Source organism: Fringilla coelebs (genome assembly GCF_963513975.1).
Source record: "Fringilla coelebs genome assembly, chromosome: 18".
In the NCBI taxonomy this organism is placed as follows: domain Eukaryota; kingdom Metazoa; phylum Chordata; class Aves; order Passeriformes; family Fringillidae; genus Fringilla; species Fringilla coelebs.
In genome coordinates this window covers 7,110,356-7,131,963 of record NC_140044.1, presented here as the reverse complement: position 1 = coordinate 7,131,963, position 21,608 = coordinate 7,110,356, and the positions used below count along the sequence as shown (strand labels likewise).

Sequence of the window (21,608 nt, the reverse complement as noted above, 5' to 3'; positions counted from 1 at the left end):
CTTCTTGCAGTGTCCCAGGGGTGCTGGCACCCCCCTTTCATGGGGCACTGTGCCTGCTGGGACTTGGGACTTCACAGCACCAGCGCTCTGGGATTTTTGGTGCCCTGGTTTGGGGATAAGGGAGCAGCAAATCCTGGGCAGAGGAGGGACGTGAGCTGGCCAGGATGGGTTTTGAGGTATCCTGGAAAAAAATAACCTGGGGTTGCAAATGTAGAAGGCAGCCCCGGGGTGAGCTGGATGTGCCCCCCTTCCTGTTCTGCCTCCCCCGTTGTCCCACTCCTCGCACTCCCCTGGAGCAGGGCCAGCAGCATGGAGTGTTTCCTGTCACCCATCGATTGTCTGTTGGCAGGTCCCATCTCCTGCATTGCTCTGCCAAAATCTGAGATAAATGCTGGCATTATGAATAGGTCTGGGGATGGGGGGGCCCCGTGCTGCCCCCATCCCCATCGGTCTCTGGCAGTCTGGGAGCACAGTGGGGATCCCAGCAGTGCCATGGGATGCTCAGCAGGATGTGGGTGCTGAGCAGATGCTTCCCTTGCTCCCTCACATCCTGCATGTGCCCGAGGTGCTGCAAGCCTCTGGATCTGGCCTATTTTTTTACAGGACAGGAGGCTCTGTGTTTCCCTAGGGATTAGCAGCTGCTGCCTCATCATGCAGGGATCTGTTCTTCCTCACCTGATTTCACTGCTGAATGGGGGATTTGCACTTAATTAAGGAAAAGCAGGCACCCAGCCCACTGCAGGGAGAGCTGCCTGCCTGGGGAGCTCCATGGCTGGGTCAGAGCCCTTGTACCATCTCTGCCCCCCCACTGCAGGCACTCTGTGTCCCTGTGGCATTACCCTGCTTCCTGACGGGGTTGGGGATCTGGGAGCGGAGGGAAGTTTGTCCCATGATGGGAAAGGGGCTCCAGACTATGGGCAGGCACCAGCTCTGCTTCTGATCTGCCTTTTAAATTAAGAACACCCTTGCCCTGTGCCCACAGGATCCCAGTGGGACCACAGGCATGCAGCATTCTGGCATTTCTGGGCTATGGGAGACAAGTGGGAAGCACAGCCCTGATGTGCAGGGCATGTTGTCCTTATCTGTCCCTGTACTGGTGCCCCTGGGGACTATACTGATGCCCTGGTGCTCACCCCACAGGGGCCCCATCTCATCAGGGCCATTTTCCTGCGTTCACCTGCTCTCTCTGTTGCCTTTGCCTGCAGTTCCCTGTGCCCAGGAGCCGTGGCACTGTGGCCATGTCCGTGCCGGGGAGCAGACGCGCGTCCACAGGATCACGAAGGTGAATATGCTTCAGCCTCTGGCCTCGGGACTGGACTCCAGCGCCTGCAGCCGGGATGAGACGCTCCCCACGATCCCCACACCTCCACCACCAGCTGCCACTTCGCAGCACGAACCCCCAGCCCAGCTTTCGGGGGTTTGCATGGCACTGCCCGCTGCACAGCACTTCCCTGTCCGTGCATGCAGCTCCCCGAGTGCTGCACGCCCTGTCCCTCTGTCCGTCTGTGCCACAGCCAGGACCGACCCCTCCGTCCGTCCAGGCGAAGGCAGGCAGTGGTGGAGAGCACTGGGTTGGGGCAGTGAAACTGGGAGGTATGTTAGCCCTCGGAAAATGTCTCCTTGAGCTGAGTGGTAAAGAGAGAAAAAGAGGGAAAAAGCATTCATTCCCCTGCCAATGTCTCCGTGACCTGGACTGCCGTTACGGAGGTGCAGGCTCAGCGTGGGCAGGGAGAAGAGGCAGAGCTGCCCACGTCTAGGTGATGCTCTGGCAAATGTGGCTCGAGCTATGCTGGGACCTGCTCCCAGGGGACTCTTATGGGGCTCCCAAGGGGCTTCCAAGGGGATCCCAGGGGCTCCCAAGGTCCTCAGGGTGCAAGGATGCTGTGCCAGCATCCATGGGCTGCCACACCAGGGAAGGGGGAGTGGGTGGAGGAGATCCCCCCAGCCTTGCCTTTGTGCCCGTCACCATGTCCGTGCGATTTTGATCCCTGCTGTTTGTTTTGTCCTTTTGTCTTGTGTGTTCTCGGTGTGGTGGTTGGCAGTCGCGGGGTTTATGGACGGAGTGGCTTTGCCTCCTTCTTTAAGTCTTCAGCGCCCTCAGCCACTCGGCCTGAGACACAGCCTCTTCTCCCTGCCTCCAGGCGCCCCTCGCCCCCCGGGAGGGACACCTACGGCACCTCCTCGCTGAGCAGCAGCAGCAATTCTGGCTCCTGCAAGGGCAGCGACAGCAGCCCCACCCCAAGGTAACCCATCACCCGTGGCCCCAGGGCGGCTGCTGGGTGCCCCCGGGCAGGGGGAGCAGTCCCCCCGTGCTGCCGGTGCCAGCAGGGACAGGAGCGCAGGGGCCGCTGGAGCGAGGCTGTGCGCTTGGTGGCCGGGGCAGCCGGAGCTGGCGGAGCTGCTGGTGTGTCTCCACAGACCCTCACTACCCTCCTCCTCCAAACCTCTCCACCACCGTTGTTGTGTCGTCTCCCTCCCTGTCCCCCCGCCTGCCACCCAGGGATCCCCCGTCCTCTTCCCTCCGTCCTGCTGTGGCTGTGGCTTGCACGCTGCACGCTCCCTCCTGCCACTCCTGCATTCCAAGGAGCACTCGGATCCTTTCAGACCAAAGGCACGAGGGCAAGAGCTTCGCTTCCATCCCCTTGTGTTGCCCGGCAAAGGTTTGGCAAGAGCTGGTGGCCCCCTGGCTTCTCAGCAGGGAGCTCCGGGTGTGTTCGGGGCACAAACAGCTGGCCCTGAGCTGTGGGATGGGTGCCAGCCCCAGCTCTGCAGGCACAGCATCCCGTGGTGCCCTACTCATCAGCTGCCTGTCCCCTTTGACCCTGCCAGCTCCCAGAGGTGGAATCGTTCTGGTGACATGGTGAGCAGGTCCCATGCGTGCTGCGGCCAGGGGCCGTGGCCCTCCTGCTGCCATGGGACATTCCAAGGCATGGATGCTTCTCACACAATGCTTCTGGACATGGCTAAAGGCTGCTGGGCTGATGGACATCGTGCAGGGGGGGTTTTGGGATGCCTCCTTTCCATTCATAGGGAGTTTGGTCCCCCCACTGTCATGCCAGAGCCACTTGTGCAGCTCCCACCTCTCCACGTGCCTCCCAGCTTGGCCATGGAGCCCTGTCCCTGGCCAGCCCCTGTTCTCTGCACTGTCCCAGGCTTTGGGCCAGAGATGTCACTTCATCTGCCCCAGTCCAGTGGTGGCATAAGGAGGGTCCACACGTGCTGCTGGCCCAGCCCAGAGCAGATGCTGGATTTCCTGGCTTGCTCCCCATGGGCAGGACAGCCACTGTCTCTAGACCTACTGCATCCCAAACCCTTCCATTCCCCATCTTGTGCCTCCGTCTGTGGTGGGGCTGATCCCACCCGGGGGTCTCCATCCACATCAGTTGTTTCCAGGAAGGTTGCTCTGGGCACACAGAGACCTTGGTGGCCCTGGTTTCTGCTCATGGCCCAGCAAAGTCCCCAGCACCACAGAGCACTCAGCACCTGACAGCAGCACCGGTGTGCCCAGGAGCTGCACCCACCCTCCTGCCAGGGCACAGCACCAAAGACACCCACCCTGTCTGTCCTGCCAGAGGCACAGCACACAAGACACCCACCCTGCCCCTCTCACCAGGGCACAGAACCCTCATGCACCCACCCTGCCCCTCCCGCTCTCAGAGCTCCTTTGAGGTGTATTACAGGGCTGCACCCCGAGAGCAGGCCTTAGAACCCCTGGGTCAAGCCTGTGCTGACCCTGGCACTGGCAGTGGGTGACATCTGTGTCCCTGCAGGCGCTCGTCCAAGTACAACCTCTGCAGTGACAACCATGGGATAAAGCCACCGACGCCGGAGCAGTACCTGACTCCCCTGCAGCAGAAGGAGGTCTGCATCCGGCACCTGAAGGCTCGCCTGAAAGACACACAGGAGCGGCTGCAGGACAGGTGAGCTCATGGGAAGGGTGCCACCGTCTGGGACCGGTCCTTCTGGGTGCCTCACTTCCCAGCATGGCACCTTGTCCTCGTGCCCTGGGACCGAGGTCACAGCTGTACCACAGCATTGCTGGCATGTGGGATCTGGCGCTGCTGCCTGTCCCACCCGGGAGCTGCGCATCTGGAGACTGGGAGCCCCACTTACCACCTGCAGTGGCTGCATTCTCCCCTCACCCTGTTTAAGTCCCTGCCATGCTTTTGCTGAATTCCAGCGTCAGAGGGTGGCTAATCCCCATCTGCTCCTCTCAGGCTTAGGCACGGCCCCGCCGCTGTGCCAGCTGCCACGCACCCGCCCGGGGCACCTGCCCACCCCCACACAGCCCTCAGGAGACCTGGGCACTGCAGCCTCTGGGGAGAAGGCTGAGCATCACTTGCAGGGATCCCTGAGCTCCCACTGCTCCAAACAGGGCTGCCAGGGGGCCCTGAGCATCAGTCTTGAGGGTTTCTGAGCATAAATCCTGAGAGTCCTCAAGTATCACTCCTGAGGATCCCTAAGCATCCATCCTTGGGGTCCCTGAGTATCACTTCTGAGGGTCCCTAAGCATCACTCCTGGGTGTCCCTGAGCATCACTGAGGCTCCCTGAGTATCACTCCTGGGGGTCCCTAAACCACTGGATCCATCCCTGGTTCCCAGTTGGGAGTGTTACTGGGTGATCTGGTTGCAGCCCAGTGCTGGGCACAGAGGACAGGGCTGTCCTTGCAGCCCCCTCAGCGCCGCGGTGCTGCCCTCCCGTCTCCGCAGGGATGCTGAGATCGAGGACCTGAAGACGCAGCTGTCACGGATGCAGGAGGACTGGATCGAGGAGGAGTGCCACCGCGTGGAGGCCCAGCTGGCGCTGAAAGAGGCTCGCAAGGAGATCAAGCAGCTGAAACAGGTCATCGACACAGTGAAGAACAACCTACTGGAGAAGGACAAAGGCCTCCAGAAGTATTTTGTGGACATTAACATCCAGAACAAGAAGCTGGAGACGCTGCTGCACAGCATGGAGGTGGCACAGAATGGGGCGCTGAAGGAGGAGGGCGCCGGCGAGTCTGCCGGGGGGTCCCCGGCGCGATCCCTGACCCGCAGCTCCACCTACACCAAGCTGAGCGACCAGGGAGCCGGGGACCGCAACGTGGGCGGCTCGCAGACCATCTCGCTGGACGAGGGTGCCGACAGCGGCTTCGTGGGGATGGAGGAGGCTCCGGGCCACACGGACCCGCTGGAGGTGGGGGGTGAGTCCGGCACCCGCCTGCCCCCCAGCAACACCTACGAGAAGGTGCTGGGACTGCGGAGCAGCGTGGAGGCAGGGGTGCAGGCCAGCTGCATGCAGGAGCGGGCCATCCAGACGGACTTCGTGCCCTGCCAGCCCGACCTGGACACCATCCTAGAGAAGGTGATGAAGTCCCAGGCTTGCAGCTTGGGCAGCCCCACCTCCGCCTGGGTCTCTGAAATGGAAGACACGATGCCCGTCCCCGAGCTCGCCAACCCCACCGGGACCACGGACCTGATGGTGGCCGAGCCCGACGCCGCGACGGCGGCTGCCAGTGCCGAGGGGGCTGTCCCCTGCAACCCGGCGGTGCGGCAGCCCCGGAGCTCCAGCCCCTCGGTGGCCATCGCCTGCGTGGCGGAGGAGGAGCTGATGGAAGTGACCGGCTGCGAGACCAACCCTTCCAAGAGCTACTGGAGCCGCCACTTCATCGTGGATCTGCTGGCGGTGGTGGTGCCGGCGGTGCCCACGGTGGCCTGGCTGTGCCGCTCGCAGCGGCGGCAGGGCCAGCCCATCTACAACATCAGCTCGCTGCTGCGGGGCTGCTGCACCGTCGCCCTGCACTCCATCCGCAGGATGGGCTGTCGCCCCGTCGCCAGCCCCGGCCCCGGAGGCACTGCCCAGCCCTGACCCCTCCGACGCCCCCCACCCGCCCCCACGGACCCGACTGCTGATTGTAAAGCCCCGGCGTGGCACTGGCGGGTGGGAAGGGGCCGAGGGGTCTGTGGGTGCATCGAGGTGTGCTGCCCCCCGCAGCTCCTGGAGGAGGGAAAGAACCGTTGTTGGAAGAGGGGTGTTGGCACCCAGCGTCAGCCCCGCCGATGGACACCCCTGCATGTGCCTCTGGCTGCGGGGGCTGCACCCGCCAGGGGGGCTCTCCCTCCATCGCGCTTGCTTTTTGTTTGTCGCCGGGTTATCCCCGGGGCCAGCCGTGCCACGTCGGGTGATGGCGAGGAGCCGCTGGCAGCGTGGAGCGCTGGGGATGCAGCGGCTCCTTGCTCCAGGAGCGGTGTCTGTCTGTGGGCAGGGGGATGGGGGGTTCCTGTCCAGACACAGGGAGCAGCTCCGAAGCGGTTCGGGACAGCCCCCCCTTCCCTAGGAGATGCTTCCCCACACTGGGATGGAACTGGGCTGCAGATCACGCACGGAGCCCCCCCCCGAGGAAGCCGCGGGCTTTCCCTCCCTTTGCTTTGCACTATATTCACTTTTTTTTCGGTACAGACTGAAGCCCGGCTGTTGGGACTCTGGCTGCCGGGGAGCGGGACCGGTGGCTCCTGCAGTTCTGTCAGCCGTGATGCCGGTGATCCCACCACGTGCTGGAGCTCGGATGCCTTTGCTGGGGTGCGGGCAGTGCCGTGCAGGCAGAGCCAAGCCCTTTGCCGCCCCGGCCCACCCAAACCCCCGCTTTGCTGGCGGCCTCCGGAAAAATGCCTTTTTTTTCGTTGTTGAAACACAAAGACAGCAAGGATTGCTCAGCGGGGCTGTTGGGGCGCGGGACTTGGGGCTCCCCCGGGCGCACCGCGCTCCCACCCCACGAATGTCTGTGGTTTCTTCGTGACTTGAACTAACAGTGTTTCCCCCCAACCCCAACCCAAGCCCACTCCCCCACCCGTGGGTGCCACCGGCCAGGTGCCCTGGCAGCCGGTGACGCTCCACACGCCGGTGTCCAGTGGTCCCCAGAGGGGCACGTGCCACATCCTGTGTGCCCCACGCTTCCCTGCATCCCCCTTCTGCCAGCTCTGCCCGTGCTGGGGGGCAGTGGGGACAGCAGCTCTGCCACCCGCACAGCACCAGGGGCTGGGGGAAGGATCTGGGGAGCGGCAGCGTCCAGGCAGCCAGGGCAGCTGTAAGTGGAGCTGGGATATTCGCCTCTTGTGCAATGTATTTGTGGATCTGTGTACACGTCTGTTAGGCTATCCAAAGCTTTGCCAAGAAATAAATGTAACTACTATATTTGAAAGACAAATCTATATAATATATTTTTTAAATACAGAACTGAAAAAGCTGTAACCCCCCTCTTCTTGTTTCCCCTGTCCTGTACTCGCTGTCTGTGGTCGATGTAATAAATGTCGCTGGGTCTGTGTCTGCTTCAGCTAGAGCCAGCCCTTGGCATCTGCCCTGAGGGGGTGGCCCAAGCAAGGACATGGGGACAGTGGGACCCTGGTACAGGACATCTGCTCCATCCTTGCTGAGGAGAGGAGGAACCACCCAGCAGCCACCAGACTCTGACAGGATAAGATAGTTTGTGCTAGAGTAGCTCCTTTGGAGGTGCTGTGGAGTCATCTCAGCAGGCCCTCTGGGCTTCCAGCATCAGCTCCCAGAACAGCAGCGATGGTGTCACAGGTCAGGGATGGAGTGGTCCATGGAGGACTTCACCAGCCCTGATGAAAGCCTGAGCAGAGGGAAGGGAGGTCAGTGGGGGGAGCCCGGGGGTCCCTGTGGGGTGTGGGGGTCCTTGCAGCCCCACATTCTCACCGTTTGACCATGTGCTCGTAGATCACGGTAGGGATGATGGTCAATGTCACCACGTTCCCAGCCCCTGCCAGCACCTCCATGAGCTGCTTATCCTGCAGGAGAGAGGTGGGGGGGATCCATGGGGTGCCCAGCTTTGCTCAGTATCCCCCTCCCTCCTGGATTCTCTGGCCACATCCTGGACTCCCCAGGCATGTCCTGCACCCCCAGGGCACAGCCCTACCTTCATGCCGATGACGTTCTGGCCGTTCACCTCGCAGATGCAGTGGTGGGTGAGGAGCCCGTTGCGGGCGGCCGAGCTGTCCTTGGCCAGCGACACAATCTTCCCCTTCTTCACCACGATGCCAACGTGGCCGGTGCTGTCCTTGTGCACGGTCACAGTGCGCTGGAAAGGCCTGTGGGGAGAGCACCATCAGCGCTGCCACCACCACTGCCACCACCACCGGTGCCAGCAGGCACTCACCTGTCCCTCACCACCATGACGATTTTTTCAGGGTTCGCCTTCTTCAGCGCGCGCTGTGCCTTGTCACTGCTCCAGCCCGCGCAGTTCTTGCCGTCGATCTGCAGCACCTGGTCCCCGAAGCGCAGCCCCACCAGCGCTGCTGGCGAGTTGGCCTTCACCAGCTGCACGAAGATGCCCTGGGGACACAATGGAGTGGTGGCACAGGGCTGGCACAGGGACCAGTGGCCATGCCGTGCACCGTGGCATGTCGTGCCATGCCATCTGCGCCCTGCTGTGGCACGCTGTGACATTTAATACCACACACAATGGCCGTGATACACTGCCACGTCACACTGGGCTCTGCTGTCATGCTTATGCCATGTCACATCATGCCGTGACACAGTCCCGTGCCATGCCCAGCCCCATGCCAGCCCAGCCCCTCACCTGGTCGACGTTCTTCAGCTGCAGCCCCGTCTTGCCCCGTTCGTCCTTGCACAGGTGGATCTCCCGCACACCCGGCTTGATCTCTGCCCGCCGCAGCCCGGCGCTGTTCCCGCTCAGGGGGGCGACCAGCTGGCCTGGGGAGGGCCCGGCGGGGGTCAGTGCCTGCGGGGGAGCTGGGGGTCAGTGGGGACAGGGGGGACACAGGGCCCTGTGCGCCTCAGCCCTTGGGAGGGCTGCATCCCTTTCTCAGGCAGGATGGGGAACCATGGGGCAGGGAGCCATGGGGCAGGGAGCTGCCAGCCCAGACACCTACGGTGCTGTCCTCCGTGTGCAGGTTCTTCTGGATCTCCTCGCTGGAGAGAGCCAGCCCCATGTAGTTCTCCAGCTCGGCCAGGTTGGGGTACAGCGCAGGAGGCTCTGAGGGACATACCGAGGGTGGTCTCAGCTCATGGGGCCCCCAACCCACAGCCAATGCCCCCTCCATCCCAGGAGCCCCCTCGGACCATGGGCCAGCAAAAAGAGACCCCAAAATCCCATCCCCAACGCATGCACTGAGTTGTGGTGGGATCTCAGCAGAGCCCCCCCCACACTGAGCATCATTGCCCAGCCAGACAGCCCCTGCACAGCGTGAGCTGATCATGTCCCACCTTACCCGTGCCTGAGGTGAGCTTCGGCTTCTCTGTGACCACTGTGGTAGCGGGGGTCCTCACCCCAGCTGCTGCCTGTGCCTGCCAAGAGACAGGGTGCTCAATGCTGTGCCCCCCACCCTGGGGACCCTCTGAGGTGAGACCCCACAGGGACCCATGGGGGTCACCCCCTGTAACGCTGCTGAGCTGGCACTGACCTGCAGGACCTGGTGGCCCTTCATGTCCTCCAGGGAGGGGTAGAGTGTTGCCATCGCTGCTGCTGCTGTCTGGGGACAGGGATGGGGCAATTCAAGGACTGGGTTGCTCTCTCCAAGCATCCCTCCCAGCCCGTGTACCGGAGATGGGCTGTCACCTGGAGTCTCCAGTGTGACTCAAGGCTATGTCACCAGGGTCACCACCACCACCACTTCCTGGTGGCTGAGACACGGATGGCTGTGCACCGGGCAGGTCCTGCTCCCCATGTCCACCTGCCCCACAGAGCCATCCCAACACCACCCAGACAGGGGAGAGGGATTTCCCATGGGAATGGCCCCTTTGCCCCTCATCAGACCCCTCTGCTCCCCATGTCCAGCTGGCCACTGGGGCCATCCCAGCATTACCCAGACACAGCAGTGAGATGTCCCATGGGAACAGCCCTCGTACACAGCAGCAGCCCCCTCTGCACCTCATGTTGTGCCCAAGGCTGTGCCCCCCAAACCTATTCTATGGCATCTTGTGCCCTGAAAAGCATAATCCAAAACTCATTGTGCATGGGCCAAATCCAGACCCAGCTCTGTGCCCTGTGGGAACCAGGCAGGATCCCACCTGCAGCCCAGGGATGGCAGCAGCATCCAACAGACAGGACCCCCCAAGTCCAACACTGGTCCCCCTGGACTCACCTGCCAACAGCTCCCAGATCCTTGTGACACCCTCTGCCTGGCCCCTGGGTTTTATAGCCAGGCCCAGCCCAGGGAGGGGCCAGACAGCCTCAGCTGATTGCACCCCTGATAGGTAGGGCACAGGTAATGAAGAGGAAGAGGAAGATGAAGGCAACAATGCGCAGAGCCCTGGCACTACAGGGGTGGGACAGGGATTGGATTAGGGACAGGGATGGCTTTCTGTAGGTTTGAGCATCCTGGGGAAGCAGGAATGGGACTGTACCCCCCCATGGTGCCCCCCCACCACTGCACCACCTCTCCCACCGCCCCCAGCACATGGCTTGGCCCCCCGACTGAGACCCCCCCCCCCCATTATCCTTCCTGGGCTCCACAGGCCCTGCTGGGGGGTGAAGGGGGGTCCCCACCGTGATCCCCTGCATGGGCAGTGGCTCCCACTGACACCTCTCTGCCCTGGCGCGTGGGGCTGACGCGGCCGTGACCGGGATCCCGTGTCCCACACCCTTCCCAGCGTCACCTGGGACACGTGCCAGCTGTGGGAGTCCCACGCTGCAGGTGGAGAAACTGAGCCAGCTCACAGATCAGTTGGGGTGGCAGTGGCATCCTGCTGCCATGGGCCATCACCATGTCACCTGGGGATCCAGCCCTCCAGCAGCCAGTGACATTCCGCTGTCAGCATTGAGGATGCCATGGGCCACCGTGTCCCCAGGGGCCGGGCAGGGGGTGCTGAGGGTGTGCAGGCAGGCCTGGACCTGGTGGCACCCACCCAGAGCTCCCTGGCATGGGGCCAGTCCCGCTGTGGAGCCGCTGCCAGGCACGTCCCAGCTCCCTGTGCCTCTGCTGCAGTGTGCCAGGCCAGGAGGAAGTGTTTTATTTACTGGTGTTATTTTTAGCTGGATCGTGCCCAGCTGCCTTGACCAGGACAAGAACAGCCTGAGTGCCAATGACAGAGAGAGTCCTACACAGACAGAGAGGATTGTTTCCTGGAGTTTGTTCATTCCCTAAAACCCTCATCCCCGTAAAACCACAGCTGTAAGGACTCACACCCCACCTGCACTCATGGATGCTTCAGGAGCTGTGCAGGGGCTGAAGGCCCTAGGGCAGGGGGCTTCCCTCAGCTTCCTCCCTGCCCTGGCTTAGCCCCAGCCAGAAGCCATGGCACTGCCTGGCACTGGTTAATAATTAAAGGAAAAAGCTTTGCAGGAAGAGAAACACAAACTGGCCTCAAGCTTCCACCCAGAAACGGCCACAGCAAAGGGCAGAGCAGGGTGCTGGTGCCCCCCAAGCTCTTGTTGTCCTTAACTGAGCCGCAGTTAAGGGCAGCGCGCATTCCTGCAGGGCCCTGTGCAAGCACCGGTGCTCCTGGATGCATCCCAGTGCCTGAGCTGCTCCTGTCCCAGGGCCACTGCTCCCTCCAGGACCCATTACACACAAACTTTGCTTGGCAGCTGGGACAGGCTGTGTTATTGATCGTGGCTGTGTTATCAATCGTGGCACACTGATCAAAGGTTGTCAGCAGAGGAACAAGGCACTGGCCCTGAGCAGATCCTACACACACAACAGCAGCAAAGCCCAAAGCAGGTGATGTGCTGTGCCCCATGTGCAGCTTTGAAAAACAACTGAAATAAATCCAGAAAGGTGCAAGGAAAGGCTTCCCTGGAGCTGCAAGGACCATGGGAACATGCATCTGTCTATCCTTCATGCTTCCAGGCGAGGTTGAGTCACAGCCACAAGGGCATGAGGCTGTGAGGGCAATGCTTAATAGGTTCTGGTGAGGCAATTAATTATGCAAATTCCAGCAGGCCGCCATCACCTCCCCACAGAGTACAGGAGCCCCAGGCACCCTACTGTGCTCCCTGAGCACCTGAGCCTGACACTAAGGCAGAGCAGCACAACCCTGGCACAGCACTGCCTGAGCCTGGCACTGCACCCTGCAACCCTGGCACAGAACCCAAAGCACCCCATGAGCCTGACACAGCACCCCACAAGCCCAGAGCAGCACCCACAGCACCCCCCGAGCCCAGCCCAGCCCCTGCTGTGCTGAGCGACAGACGAGCGAGGGAAGAACCTCCAGGACACAGGGCTGAGAAAAGCCAGCATAAAGCGTTTTTATTGCGATAATAAACTGGATACCTTTGTGCGGCGGAGAAGGAAGTGACCGTCGGGAATTTCTGTTACCAAGGGACTGGGCAGGGCAGAGGGAGGGGCACAGGGGACAGCTATGCGTCCTGTGAGACCAGGCAAGCAGCGATGACCAGCATCAGGTGGCAGGAGAGAATGGGCAGGTGTGCTCAGAGCAGGGACAACGGGGGGCTGATGGTTCCTTTCCACGGGGAAGAAGGAGGACAGAAGCGTTTTTGTTGAGCCCCCACCACCTCCCCTGCAGACAGCACCTTCCCTTTGTCCAGTTTTCCTTTTTCTTTAAAGAAAGCTCCATGCTACGGCATTTTCAGGGTGTGGTGGAGCTCTGGTGGAAACCCAATTCCCTAAATCTAATGGTCTGGAGGGGAAGGCAAGCCCACCACGAGATGGCAGGGTGAAGCAGAGGCAGAGCAGCCCTCCTTTCCCAGAGCAAACCCACAAGGCCTGCAGTGCTGCTCCCCAGGGAGCAGGGAAAGGCCAGACTCCCTCGTTGTCCTACTCCAGGCAGAATTCCTATAAACAATCCTAGTGCTACCTTGCTCTCTGCATCCCTTCAGCCTCAACAACCTCACTCTGCTATGGCTTTTGCAGCAGCAGCAATTTCTGGTTTGGAAACACCATAAATCTGCACCAAAACAAGTAACTAACAGGATTCCTTTTGTTCAAATGACTCCTATCTAAAGTCAGCCCATCTGCGTGCTACTGGGAAAATGTAGTCTACACCTGGAACGAAAATAAGATTAAGAACTTGACCCAAAAAGAGTTGAGGTTTACGGTGTATAGTTTAAAAAGACATAAAAACACGATACAAGGAGGAAGAGTCAGACGCAAAGCTTAGTGACCAAAGGCATTCAATCAAGGTGTAAGGTTATACAATGAGTGTAGTGGACTATCAGGAAAAGCTCCGTACAAAGTCATGTGCACTCTTCTTGAAGCTGAGATTCTGGATTCCTCCATGTGCCAAACCTGTGTGGAGAGAGGAGAGGCAGTGTGACAGAGCTGCCTGATGGACAAGGAGGGAATGTGCCCAGGGCACAGCAGCCTCCACACAAACCACACTGGGCCCTCAGAGCAGCAGTCAAGCCTTGATCACAGGGGAGAGCACAGCCCCACCCTGCCCCCACCAAGAGGACCCCACACCCCAGGGCAGAGCCCCACAGAATCACAGAATGGACTGAGTTGGAAAGGATCTTAAAGACCCATCTTGTTTCAGCCTCCTGGCACAGGTAGGCACACTGTCCACTAGTCTAGTTGCTACAAGCCCCATCCATCCTGGCCTTGGAGACTTCCAGGGATGGGGCAGCCATAATTTCTCTGGACAGCCAGTGCCAGGGCTCCTCCAGCTTCACAGGGAAGAATTTCTCCCTAATATCTAATGTAACCTTGCCCTCTGTCAGTGTGAAGCTGTTCTGCCTTGCCCGTGTCTGCCTTGTCACTTCAGGCTCTTTTGCAAAATCCCTCTCCAGCTCTCTTGGAGCTTCTTTTGGCTCTGAAAGGTGCTCCAAGGTTTTCCCAGAGCCTTCTCTTCTCCAGGCTGAGCAACTCCAGCTCTCAGCATATCTCCACAGCAGAAGTGCTCCAACCCTTGGGTCATAGTCACTGCCTCCTGCCCACACCATCAGTGCCATGCCCTGGCAGCATGAGAGGCAGGAGGGGGTGTGGCAACTGAGCCCCCCTGGTGCAACAACACTCAGAACCCAAGGCACAAAGAACTGACATGAACCAGGCTGGGAACTTTGCATGTAGCACTGTAGTGATCTGAAGCCCAGCTCACCAGAGTCCCAAGAGCAACTTCGACCCACAGAGACCTGCCCTGTTCTTCTCATATTCCCCACTACTGGCGACTCCCCCCTTGCCTCCACCCCACCTCCCCACACTGCCCCAAGATCAAACACAGGGGCCTTGAGCTGTCCCCAGTCCACAGAGTCCCTGACAGAAGTTGCCCCTCCTTACCCGAGGACAGGGTGCTGGGATGGGTCATTCCAATTTCATGAGCTCCACGTCAAAAATTAGAGTGGCGTTTGGTGGGATGATCCCTGGGTGGCCAGTGGAGCCATAGGCATAATCTGGGGAGATGGTCATCTTTGCTCGCTGGCCAACGCTCATCTGGGGCAGGGACAGAAATACAGGGACGTCAGGAGATGGGCACAACTGACAGGTGAGTGAGAGGAGGGACTCACACACCTGTCCCCACTGCTTTCCCTACACTGGCCAAGAGTACAGACTTAGGCCGCACAAAGCAGAGGAACAGGAAGAATGTCAGAGGGAAAAGGCAGGCAGCATGGGCTGGAAAAGGAGCAGGGCTTGAGATGTCCTTCACACAAGGGAAGGCAGGGAATGCCAGGCCATTCCCTCCAGCCACCGGCATCCTTGTGCTTGTGCTGCCAGCACGGCACAGAGCGAGCAGTGTCACGCGGGCAGGAGCTGAAGCTGCGCTGTGCCCACAGCGTGGGATCACAGCCCGGAGCTGTGCTGTGCCCACCAGCCCTCCCTGCGCGTGGGCTCCGGAGCCCGGGAGGCCTGAGCGCTCCCGCCGTGCTCCTCCAGAGCTCACTCAGAGCAGAAATGTCACCGCTGAGTCACCGACGTGCCGTAGGTGTTGCTGGGGCCTGGCCCGGCTCCTTTCCTGCCAGCTGGCAGGTGGCAATGCAGAAGGTGATATTCACACCCACACCTCCCAGCGCTGAGGGGGTGGAACAGGGGAATAAAATAAAGAAATAATAAAAGAGGGAATGAGCTGCATGCACACTGATTCCTGCCCACGCTGCAGCTCCCGGCGCGGCACAGCCCGGCACGGGGAGCGCGAGGCAGAGGAGCTCCAGGCACCTGAGCGACTCCTTCCTCCCAGCCACGGATCACCTCCTGCTTGCCCATCACAAACTTGAACGGCTTGTTCCTGTCGCGGGAGGAGTCAAATTTCTTCCCATCCTCCAGCATACCTGGGGAGAGAGAGGGAGATGGTGATACAGGGACAGAGCCATGCATGCCAATGTGAGATGCTGTGACCTGGCAGCTTGAGCAGGTGACAGTCACATGGCTCTGAGTCAAAGATGTGTCTCAGCTTGTCCTCCTTTTCCCTGGGAAACACCTGTATAGGAGGGGAAACCCCTGTGGCATCACCCATCCAGGGGCAGGGAAGGATGACACTTAACTGTTTCAGCCCAAAGAGAAGTGCTCCTCTGGGCCAGGACCAAGGACTGACAGGGGAGCAGATGGACAGGGGAAGAAAATCTTGCCCACCTGGCAGCACCACCAACGGCCATTTATCATCAGGCAGCAGGATCCGACCCTGTACTTTCCATCCCACCAGCAAACACACCTCTCACTCACCAGGCTTCTACCTTCAGGCACCCAAAACACTGATGACACTTTAGTGCCCCATCTGGAGGCTGTGATTGGCCTCCAGCCCTGCCTGTGCCCAGCTGATCTAAGCCAAATCCCTCCTGGACCCAGGAATGACGATGGGGAGAGGCAGCACCAAGCGCTGGATGTGTATGCCTGGGGCAGCCCTCATTCCCCAGCATGGGCTGAGCCAGGCTGATATCCCCAGAGCTAAATATAACTCCCCAACATGAGCTAAGGAGGAATTTCCTCCCCTCCCTTGCTCCCTGCCTGACCTTCTTGGGGAATCTTGGAGCTGGCGCTGCCTTATAGGAGCAGTAACTCCACCAGTCAATTCCTGTAAAGTAGCTCCAGTTCTACATTAACACAGCTAGTGCCCTGTACAATAAACCCTGTGTGATAAGAGCAAAATTAAACTCTCTTCCAAAACACTTCTTTACTTCCCAAAACAGCTAGAAAATCCTGCTATCCTCACTCAAAACTGCTTTACGGTCTTGAGAACCCAAACTTCCTCAGGATGGCATGGGGTAGATTGATTTCCTTTTGCCAGGGCATGTGTGCAAGGGAAAATGCGTCCGTGAAAAAGATGGGATGGAGGAGCTCAGCCCCTGCTTGAACAGTGACCAGAGGGAATGGCACACAGGGACCAGCAGCCACAGTGATGGGAAATGTTGAACAGAAAGAAGGGAATGGGAAAAAATACATTACTTTTGCAGGGGCAACAAGCACAAAGACCTGTGGGCTCCTCTCAGGGAGTAGAATTAAGTTTTTAATTTAACAGACAGCAAAAATCCCTTGTCCAAAGTGTCGAGAGTCAGCTCAGCCGGTCACGCTGTAGCCCTGGACTTTGGAATAGTAAATCTGGAGTTCTCTCATTTCCTCCTTCCAGGATAAACCTCTTGTTGCTGAACCTGCTTCCAGCCCATCTGGCATTGCTCCTCGCTCCCGTCCGCTGGCCTTCCTCCCGCCTGGCAGCAGGGACAGGGGCAGCCCATGCCGGCTGGCACCAGCAGCACTGCCTGGCTGTGGCCCCAGATGACCCCAGCTCGGCTCCGAGCCCTCCAGGGCAGCACTGGGCCAAGGTGGCTGAGGAGGGACAGAGAGGACAGCTCTCTGCCACCCTTCTCCCTGGACATCCACCAAGGAAAAACTCCAGGGGCCACGCAGCACACCTATTTGTCACAGCAAGCAAGGACTACTGGGATGCTCCCAGGGCATCTGCAGCCTGCAGAAGTGCATCCTGTTCCATGTCCATGTCCTGCAGCAGTGCAGGAGATGCTGCCAACCTTACATGGGAGTGGATGGCACTGCCCGACTCCACTGCCAAGCTCACCTGTCCCAGTCCAGCCTCAGGAAGTGTTTCAGAGCTAGCAGCTCCCTGGCGGCAGAAGAGAGGGATTGATGGACTATGCTGGTTGCAGCAGCCTGAGGGATCGATCACTCAGCTCTCCCGAACCAGGATGGAGAAGGTCATATGTGGGAGGCTGGCCATGCTCCCCCATCATGCCAGCAGGGAAAACAAAGAGGCTCCAATCCTTCGGAGACTGCATCCTCACATCTCAGGCACTTTGTCTGCCCACAAGCCTCCTGAGAGACTCCTCCAGCCCTGGACAAGTATGAGCAACCATTTCCTCATCCCTGCCCTCCCTGAGCAAGGAGATAACGAGATCTTAAAGCTATTATGGAGGAAAAGCATCCTCTGGCAAAAGCAGATACCCCAGCAGAGCCCAGGAGCAGCAGACAGCCCCTGGCAAATCCCAGCTTATCCAAGCCCCTCACAGGGCTCCATGCTTGTCACCCCCAGTCCTGCAAGAAGGGCAGAGCTCAGACCCACTTGCCCTGGCTCCCATCCACAAGGATTTGAGCCCCCAGAAATCCCAGCTCGTCTATACAGACCCCAAGGGGTCTCAGGGAATCACAGTGAGGAGGAACAGAGAGCCCTACAGCTGAGGCTGCAGCAGCCATGAGATGGAGTGGGGGCTCTGGAGCACAGCCCCAGCCCCAGCCCCAGCCGGGCAGCGTGGCCCTGCCAGGTCTCTGCCACACTTGGCAGGCAGGAGCTGGGAGACGCCGGCTGCAACGTGCGACTTGGCTGCGGGCCCCCCTGGGCGGGCAGGGGCGGCGGAGAGCGGTGCTGGAGCAGGCAGAGTCAGCCCTGGGACAAACCTGCCGGGTCGGGTTCTGCCGGAGGAGCCCCACCCGCACCCCCTCCATCCCCTCCTCGGTGCAGATCCTTGGCACGGCCATTGCCCAGGGGCTCCGGCACACAGCCAGCCTCCCAAGGAGAGGCAGGAAGAGACCAGAGCAGTGGGGCAGGCACCTCTGCTCCAGCTGGGACAGGATGGAAAACCCTTCCCAGAAGCCCTGGAATACCCAGCATGCTCCAAACCCCTGCTCAGGGCAGGGATGCCTGGATGATGTTCAATCCTGCCTCCACCAGCACTCCCCGTCACTCAAGCCCACCCCATTATCACCCACAGCTGGGTGGGGAGAGGGCTCTGCCCACTATTGTTGAGGCCTGGCAGGACAGAGGACCCCAGTGCAGGCAGGGAAGGGGGTGGAGGAGACAGCGCTGAGCTCCTACAGTTGCCACAACCCATGGACCGGCAGTTGCACACTGGGGAGGAAACACCTCCTGACCACAGGATGTTTGCTGAGCAGCGGGAGCATCGAGGGCAGCACTCAGAGCAGCCAGGGGAGCATCACTGCTCCAGGGACTGTGCACAGGCACAATGGGAGGACAGCAGTCCCCTCAGTGCTAACCTGCTGGAGAAAGGCAGTTTCCTTCAGTATCCATCTCTGCTCCAAGCCCAACTCCCTCAGAAGCCCCACATGCTGAGTGTGCTTTGCCACTTAGACAAAGCCATTTGGCTAATCCATGTCAGACTTGTTCCTGTCCTGGCACTCCCCAGAATGACTACAGCCCCCCATTTCCCCTCCTGAAATGCCCAGAGTCTCCCCACGCAGCTGGTCCCCCTGGCACCAGTACTGCAGGACCCCCAACTGCACAGCAGCCCCACTCTGCTCCCTGCTCTGACTCAGGGGGGCTTAGCTCTTCTGGCCCCCAATCCACACTGTCTCCCCACTGATTCACTCCCAAACTCCTCTCCATTCCATGCCAGTTGCTGCAAGCAAAGCAAAGTGTGCTGAACACACTGGGCACATGAGGGAACTTGATTTAGTCCCTTTAAGAGCCCCACATAGCAGATTTCACATCGAAGGCACTTTTGGACACTCCATGGCACAAGCTCTCCACAAAAAGCCCCAAGACCTGGAAGGAAGGAGGGGGAACAGGTTCAATTTCACCAGCTCCCCCCATACATTTCCATCTCTGCAACCCCAGCATAAGCAACTGGCATCTCCAAGGAGGTTGTCACCTCTTTCCTCTGCACTGCCCTCCTGTACCAGGGCTGGTACAGGAGGGCAGTGCTCTCAGCAGGGCCATGCCCCACGGAGCAGGAGCCTGGGCACAGGCAAAAGCAGCATCAGCTGCTGGCTGACCAAGCTGGCTCCCAGAATCCCTCCCCTTGGATCGCTGTTTTTTTTCCCCAAATTGTTTGGACCCAAACCACTGTGCATCCAGCACAGGGAGAACTGCCTCCTGCACACCACAGGCTGGATCTCCCCAACACTGGAGCAAAGGGCAGCTGGGGATGGAGCCAACACAGGGCTCTGGAAGGAGTCCTGGAGCTCGGCACCTCCAGCACTGCACTCTGCCACCATCCCTGATGCTGTTCTGGGATCGGGAGCGCTGCAACCGGGCCGGGAATCAAAGGTTTGTAAGGTTTCCCTTGAGCCAAGCCCCGCTCCTGTCTCTGGCAGAGCCAGCTGCAGGAACTGCGCTGCCGACGCAGGGAAATGGCATCAGGGCCTGGAGGTGTTTGATTCCTGCTGCCTGCCGAGGCGGGGGGGCAGGAGCTGCCTGCAGACAGAACGGGGGTGGGGATAAAGGACAAATGGAGACAATAATAACAAAAAAATAAAATAAAGGAAATTAGAGAACGTCTCCCAGGCGCAGCACATCACTGCTGCTGGGGAGGGTTCGCTGTGAGCAAGTCACCACGTAGCACTTTGCCTGAAGAGCCATGACGTGGGGACAGGATGCTAGTGACCCCCAAACAGCTCTGCCGGGGTGGGGGACAGGGCTGGGGAGAGCAGCCAAGCTCCAGCAGGAGGGGAGAGCCGGCGCAGGGAGACAGAGGGTTGGGAGTCGGAAGGGCTGGCAGGCAGCAGGACTGGCCCACCGGGAGCCACTTGACTGCCTGCCAGCCTCTCTTTGTTCTTCCACCGGCAGAGGAAACGGGGCGGCCGGGCAGACCAAGCTGCTTCCCCTCCCTGCTGACGAGGGAACGGGAAGGACGGGGGAGATGGAGGAGCAGCAGATGGGCTGGATGCCCGCCGAGCACTCCCAGCAGGCCGGGCCCCGTTCTGCAGAGAGGGGCAACCCCAGCCCCCCAAGGGGAGCAAGGGGAGGTGGAAAGCACTGGGGCAGGAAGGGGAATTGGTTATTAGCAAAAACAGTCACAAATGAGTCATTAACTCGTTTTTACCACGCCGTCGAGCCAACGCTGTACAAAAGGCAGCCAGGGGGACAAGAGCCCCCAGCGTGATCCTCAAAGCATTTTTGGGGTACTAAGATTGGTTTCTCCCCTCCCCAGCTCGCAGAAGGCTGCTGGAGGACATGACCCTACCTGGCTTTGGGGCAGCCTCTCCTCAAAGCACTACCCCGACCACTCAACAGCCCCCTGGTTACCCACACCGTGGTCCCCCCAGAAAACCCAAGGATGTGGGTCTGGGGTGGCCCCACGGGTACCCCTGGTGTCACCCCACAAGGGAGAAGGGACTGGGTGAGGACTGGGGAGGGGGATTGCACTCCCGCAGGGAGCTGTGGCAGGAGGGACCCCGCTCTGAAGAAGGAGACCCCAGAGCTCCCGGGGGGTGACTCGTGGAGCTCATAAGGGCTCCGGGCCCCGCCGCCCCACAGCCCACGGGTCCCGGCTGCCCTGGGACCCCCAGGGCTCCACCCGGGGTGCCCCTGCCTGCGCCCCTGATCCCCTCTGGGTCGTTCCCCGGTGCACCCCCAGAAGGAAGACTGGATACGCGTGGGAAAGGCTCCTTCATTGAAAAGGCTGCGGGAAAGACGGGGACAACGGGGCCTCCCCACGGCCACGGGGCACCGACAGGACCTCCATCCCTCGCCCGGGGGCTCATCCACGCCCCCCGGGAAAGGCCCCCGTGGCAGCCCGGATCCCCCTCCTCCCCACGGAGCACCGCGGCCCATCCGAGCCGCCGCGCCCGGGGTCCCTGCAGACAGCCAGGGGCGGGGGGGGCCGGCAGGCCCCGCTCCCCCGGTGTCCGGGCCGGTCCGACCCTCCCGCCCCTCCGCTCCCGGGCTCGCCCCGCACTCACCCGTGTAGTGCACCACGCAGGTCTGGCCGCGCTTGGGGAACGTCCGCCCTGCGGGGAGACACGCGCCATCACCCCGCGGCACCGGGACCCGCACCGGGACCCGCGGGGAGGGCAGGGAGAAGGGGTGGGGGGGAGCGGGCTCGCCGCGGCTCACCGTCGCCGGGGGCGATGGTCTCCACATGCACGCCCATGCCGGTGCCGGTGCCGCTCGCACCCGCAGCGCCCGCAGCCCGACGGAGGAGGGGCCGCGTGTGCGCAGCCGCGGCGGTCACCGCCATAGAGCCCGCCCGTCACTTCCATAGATCCCGCCCGACCTTCCATAGATCCCGCCCGGCGGTGCCGCCCTGGCCGCCGCCATCTTCCGCCCCCCCGCCCCGCCGCCATCTCGGCACCGCGCGGTTGCCGGGGGAACGCGGGCCCGGCCATGAGGGAGCCTCCGGGCGCGGGCCCTGCGCGCTTTGCTCCTTTATCGCCATTTCCAGCCCGCGCGGCCGCGGGGTGCGTGGCCCACCACAGAATGAGTGAGGTTGGAAAAGGCGTCTGAGATCAGCGAGTTCAACCTCTGACCCAACGCCACCATGTCAACTACAGCCTGGCACTGAGCGCCACGTCCAGCC

At 60.8% G+C, this 21,608-nt stretch overlaps 3 protein-coding genes across 4 annotated transcripts; 1 reads left to right on the top strand and 2 right to left on the bottom strand.

Annotated features, from left to right (window-relative positions):
- Positions 1–1,238: 1,238 nt before the first annotated feature.
- On the top strand, positions 1,239–5,848 carry SNPH (syntaphilin; the record flags this gene model as incomplete). Its single annotated transcript, XM_084218171.1, has 4 exons — positions 1,239–1,282; positions 2,043–2,243; positions 3,771–3,920; positions 4,711–5,848. The coding sequence occupies 4 exons, from the start codon at positions 1,239–1,241 to the stop codon at positions 5,846–5,848; spliced, it is 1,533 nt and encodes a 510-aa protein (XP_084074297.1).
- A 1,707-nt stretch (positions 5,849–7,555) lies between these two features.
- Positions 7,556–9,474, bottom strand: SDCBP2 (syndecan binding protein 2; the record flags this gene model as incomplete). Of its 2 annotated transcripts, none has more annotated exons than XM_084218178.1 (8): positions 7,556–7,610; positions 7,694–7,785; positions 7,914–8,085; positions 8,154–8,329; positions 8,577–8,738; positions 8,890–9,021; positions 9,224–9,304; positions 9,421–9,474. In XM_084218178.1, the coding sequence occupies 8 exons, from the start codon at positions 9,472–9,474 to the stop codon at positions 7,556–7,558; spliced, it is 924 nt and encodes a 307-aa protein (XP_084074304.1). The 2 variants fall into 2 exon arrangements, with proteins under 2 accessions (XP_084074304.1, XP_084074305.1); XM_084218179.1 differs by having other exon boundaries at positions 8,890–8,993; positions 9,229–9,304.
- A 2,721-nt stretch (positions 9,475–12,195) lies between these two features.
- Positions 12,196–21,275, bottom strand: FKBP1A (FKBP prolyl isomerase 1A). The gene is made up of 5 exons (XM_084218187.1): positions 21,146–21,275; positions 20,992–21,039; positions 15,067–15,179; positions 14,194–14,346; positions 12,196–13,206 (listed from the first exon to the last, which is right to left on the bottom strand). Exons 1-4 carry the CDS (start codon positions 21,267–21,269, stop codon positions 14,218–14,220), a joined length of 414 nt encoding a protein of 137 aa, XP_084074313.1. The 5' UTR covers positions 21,270–21,275; the 3' UTR covers positions 12,196–13,206; positions 14,194–14,217.
- Between the last annotated feature and the right edge of the window lie 333 nt (positions 21,276–21,608).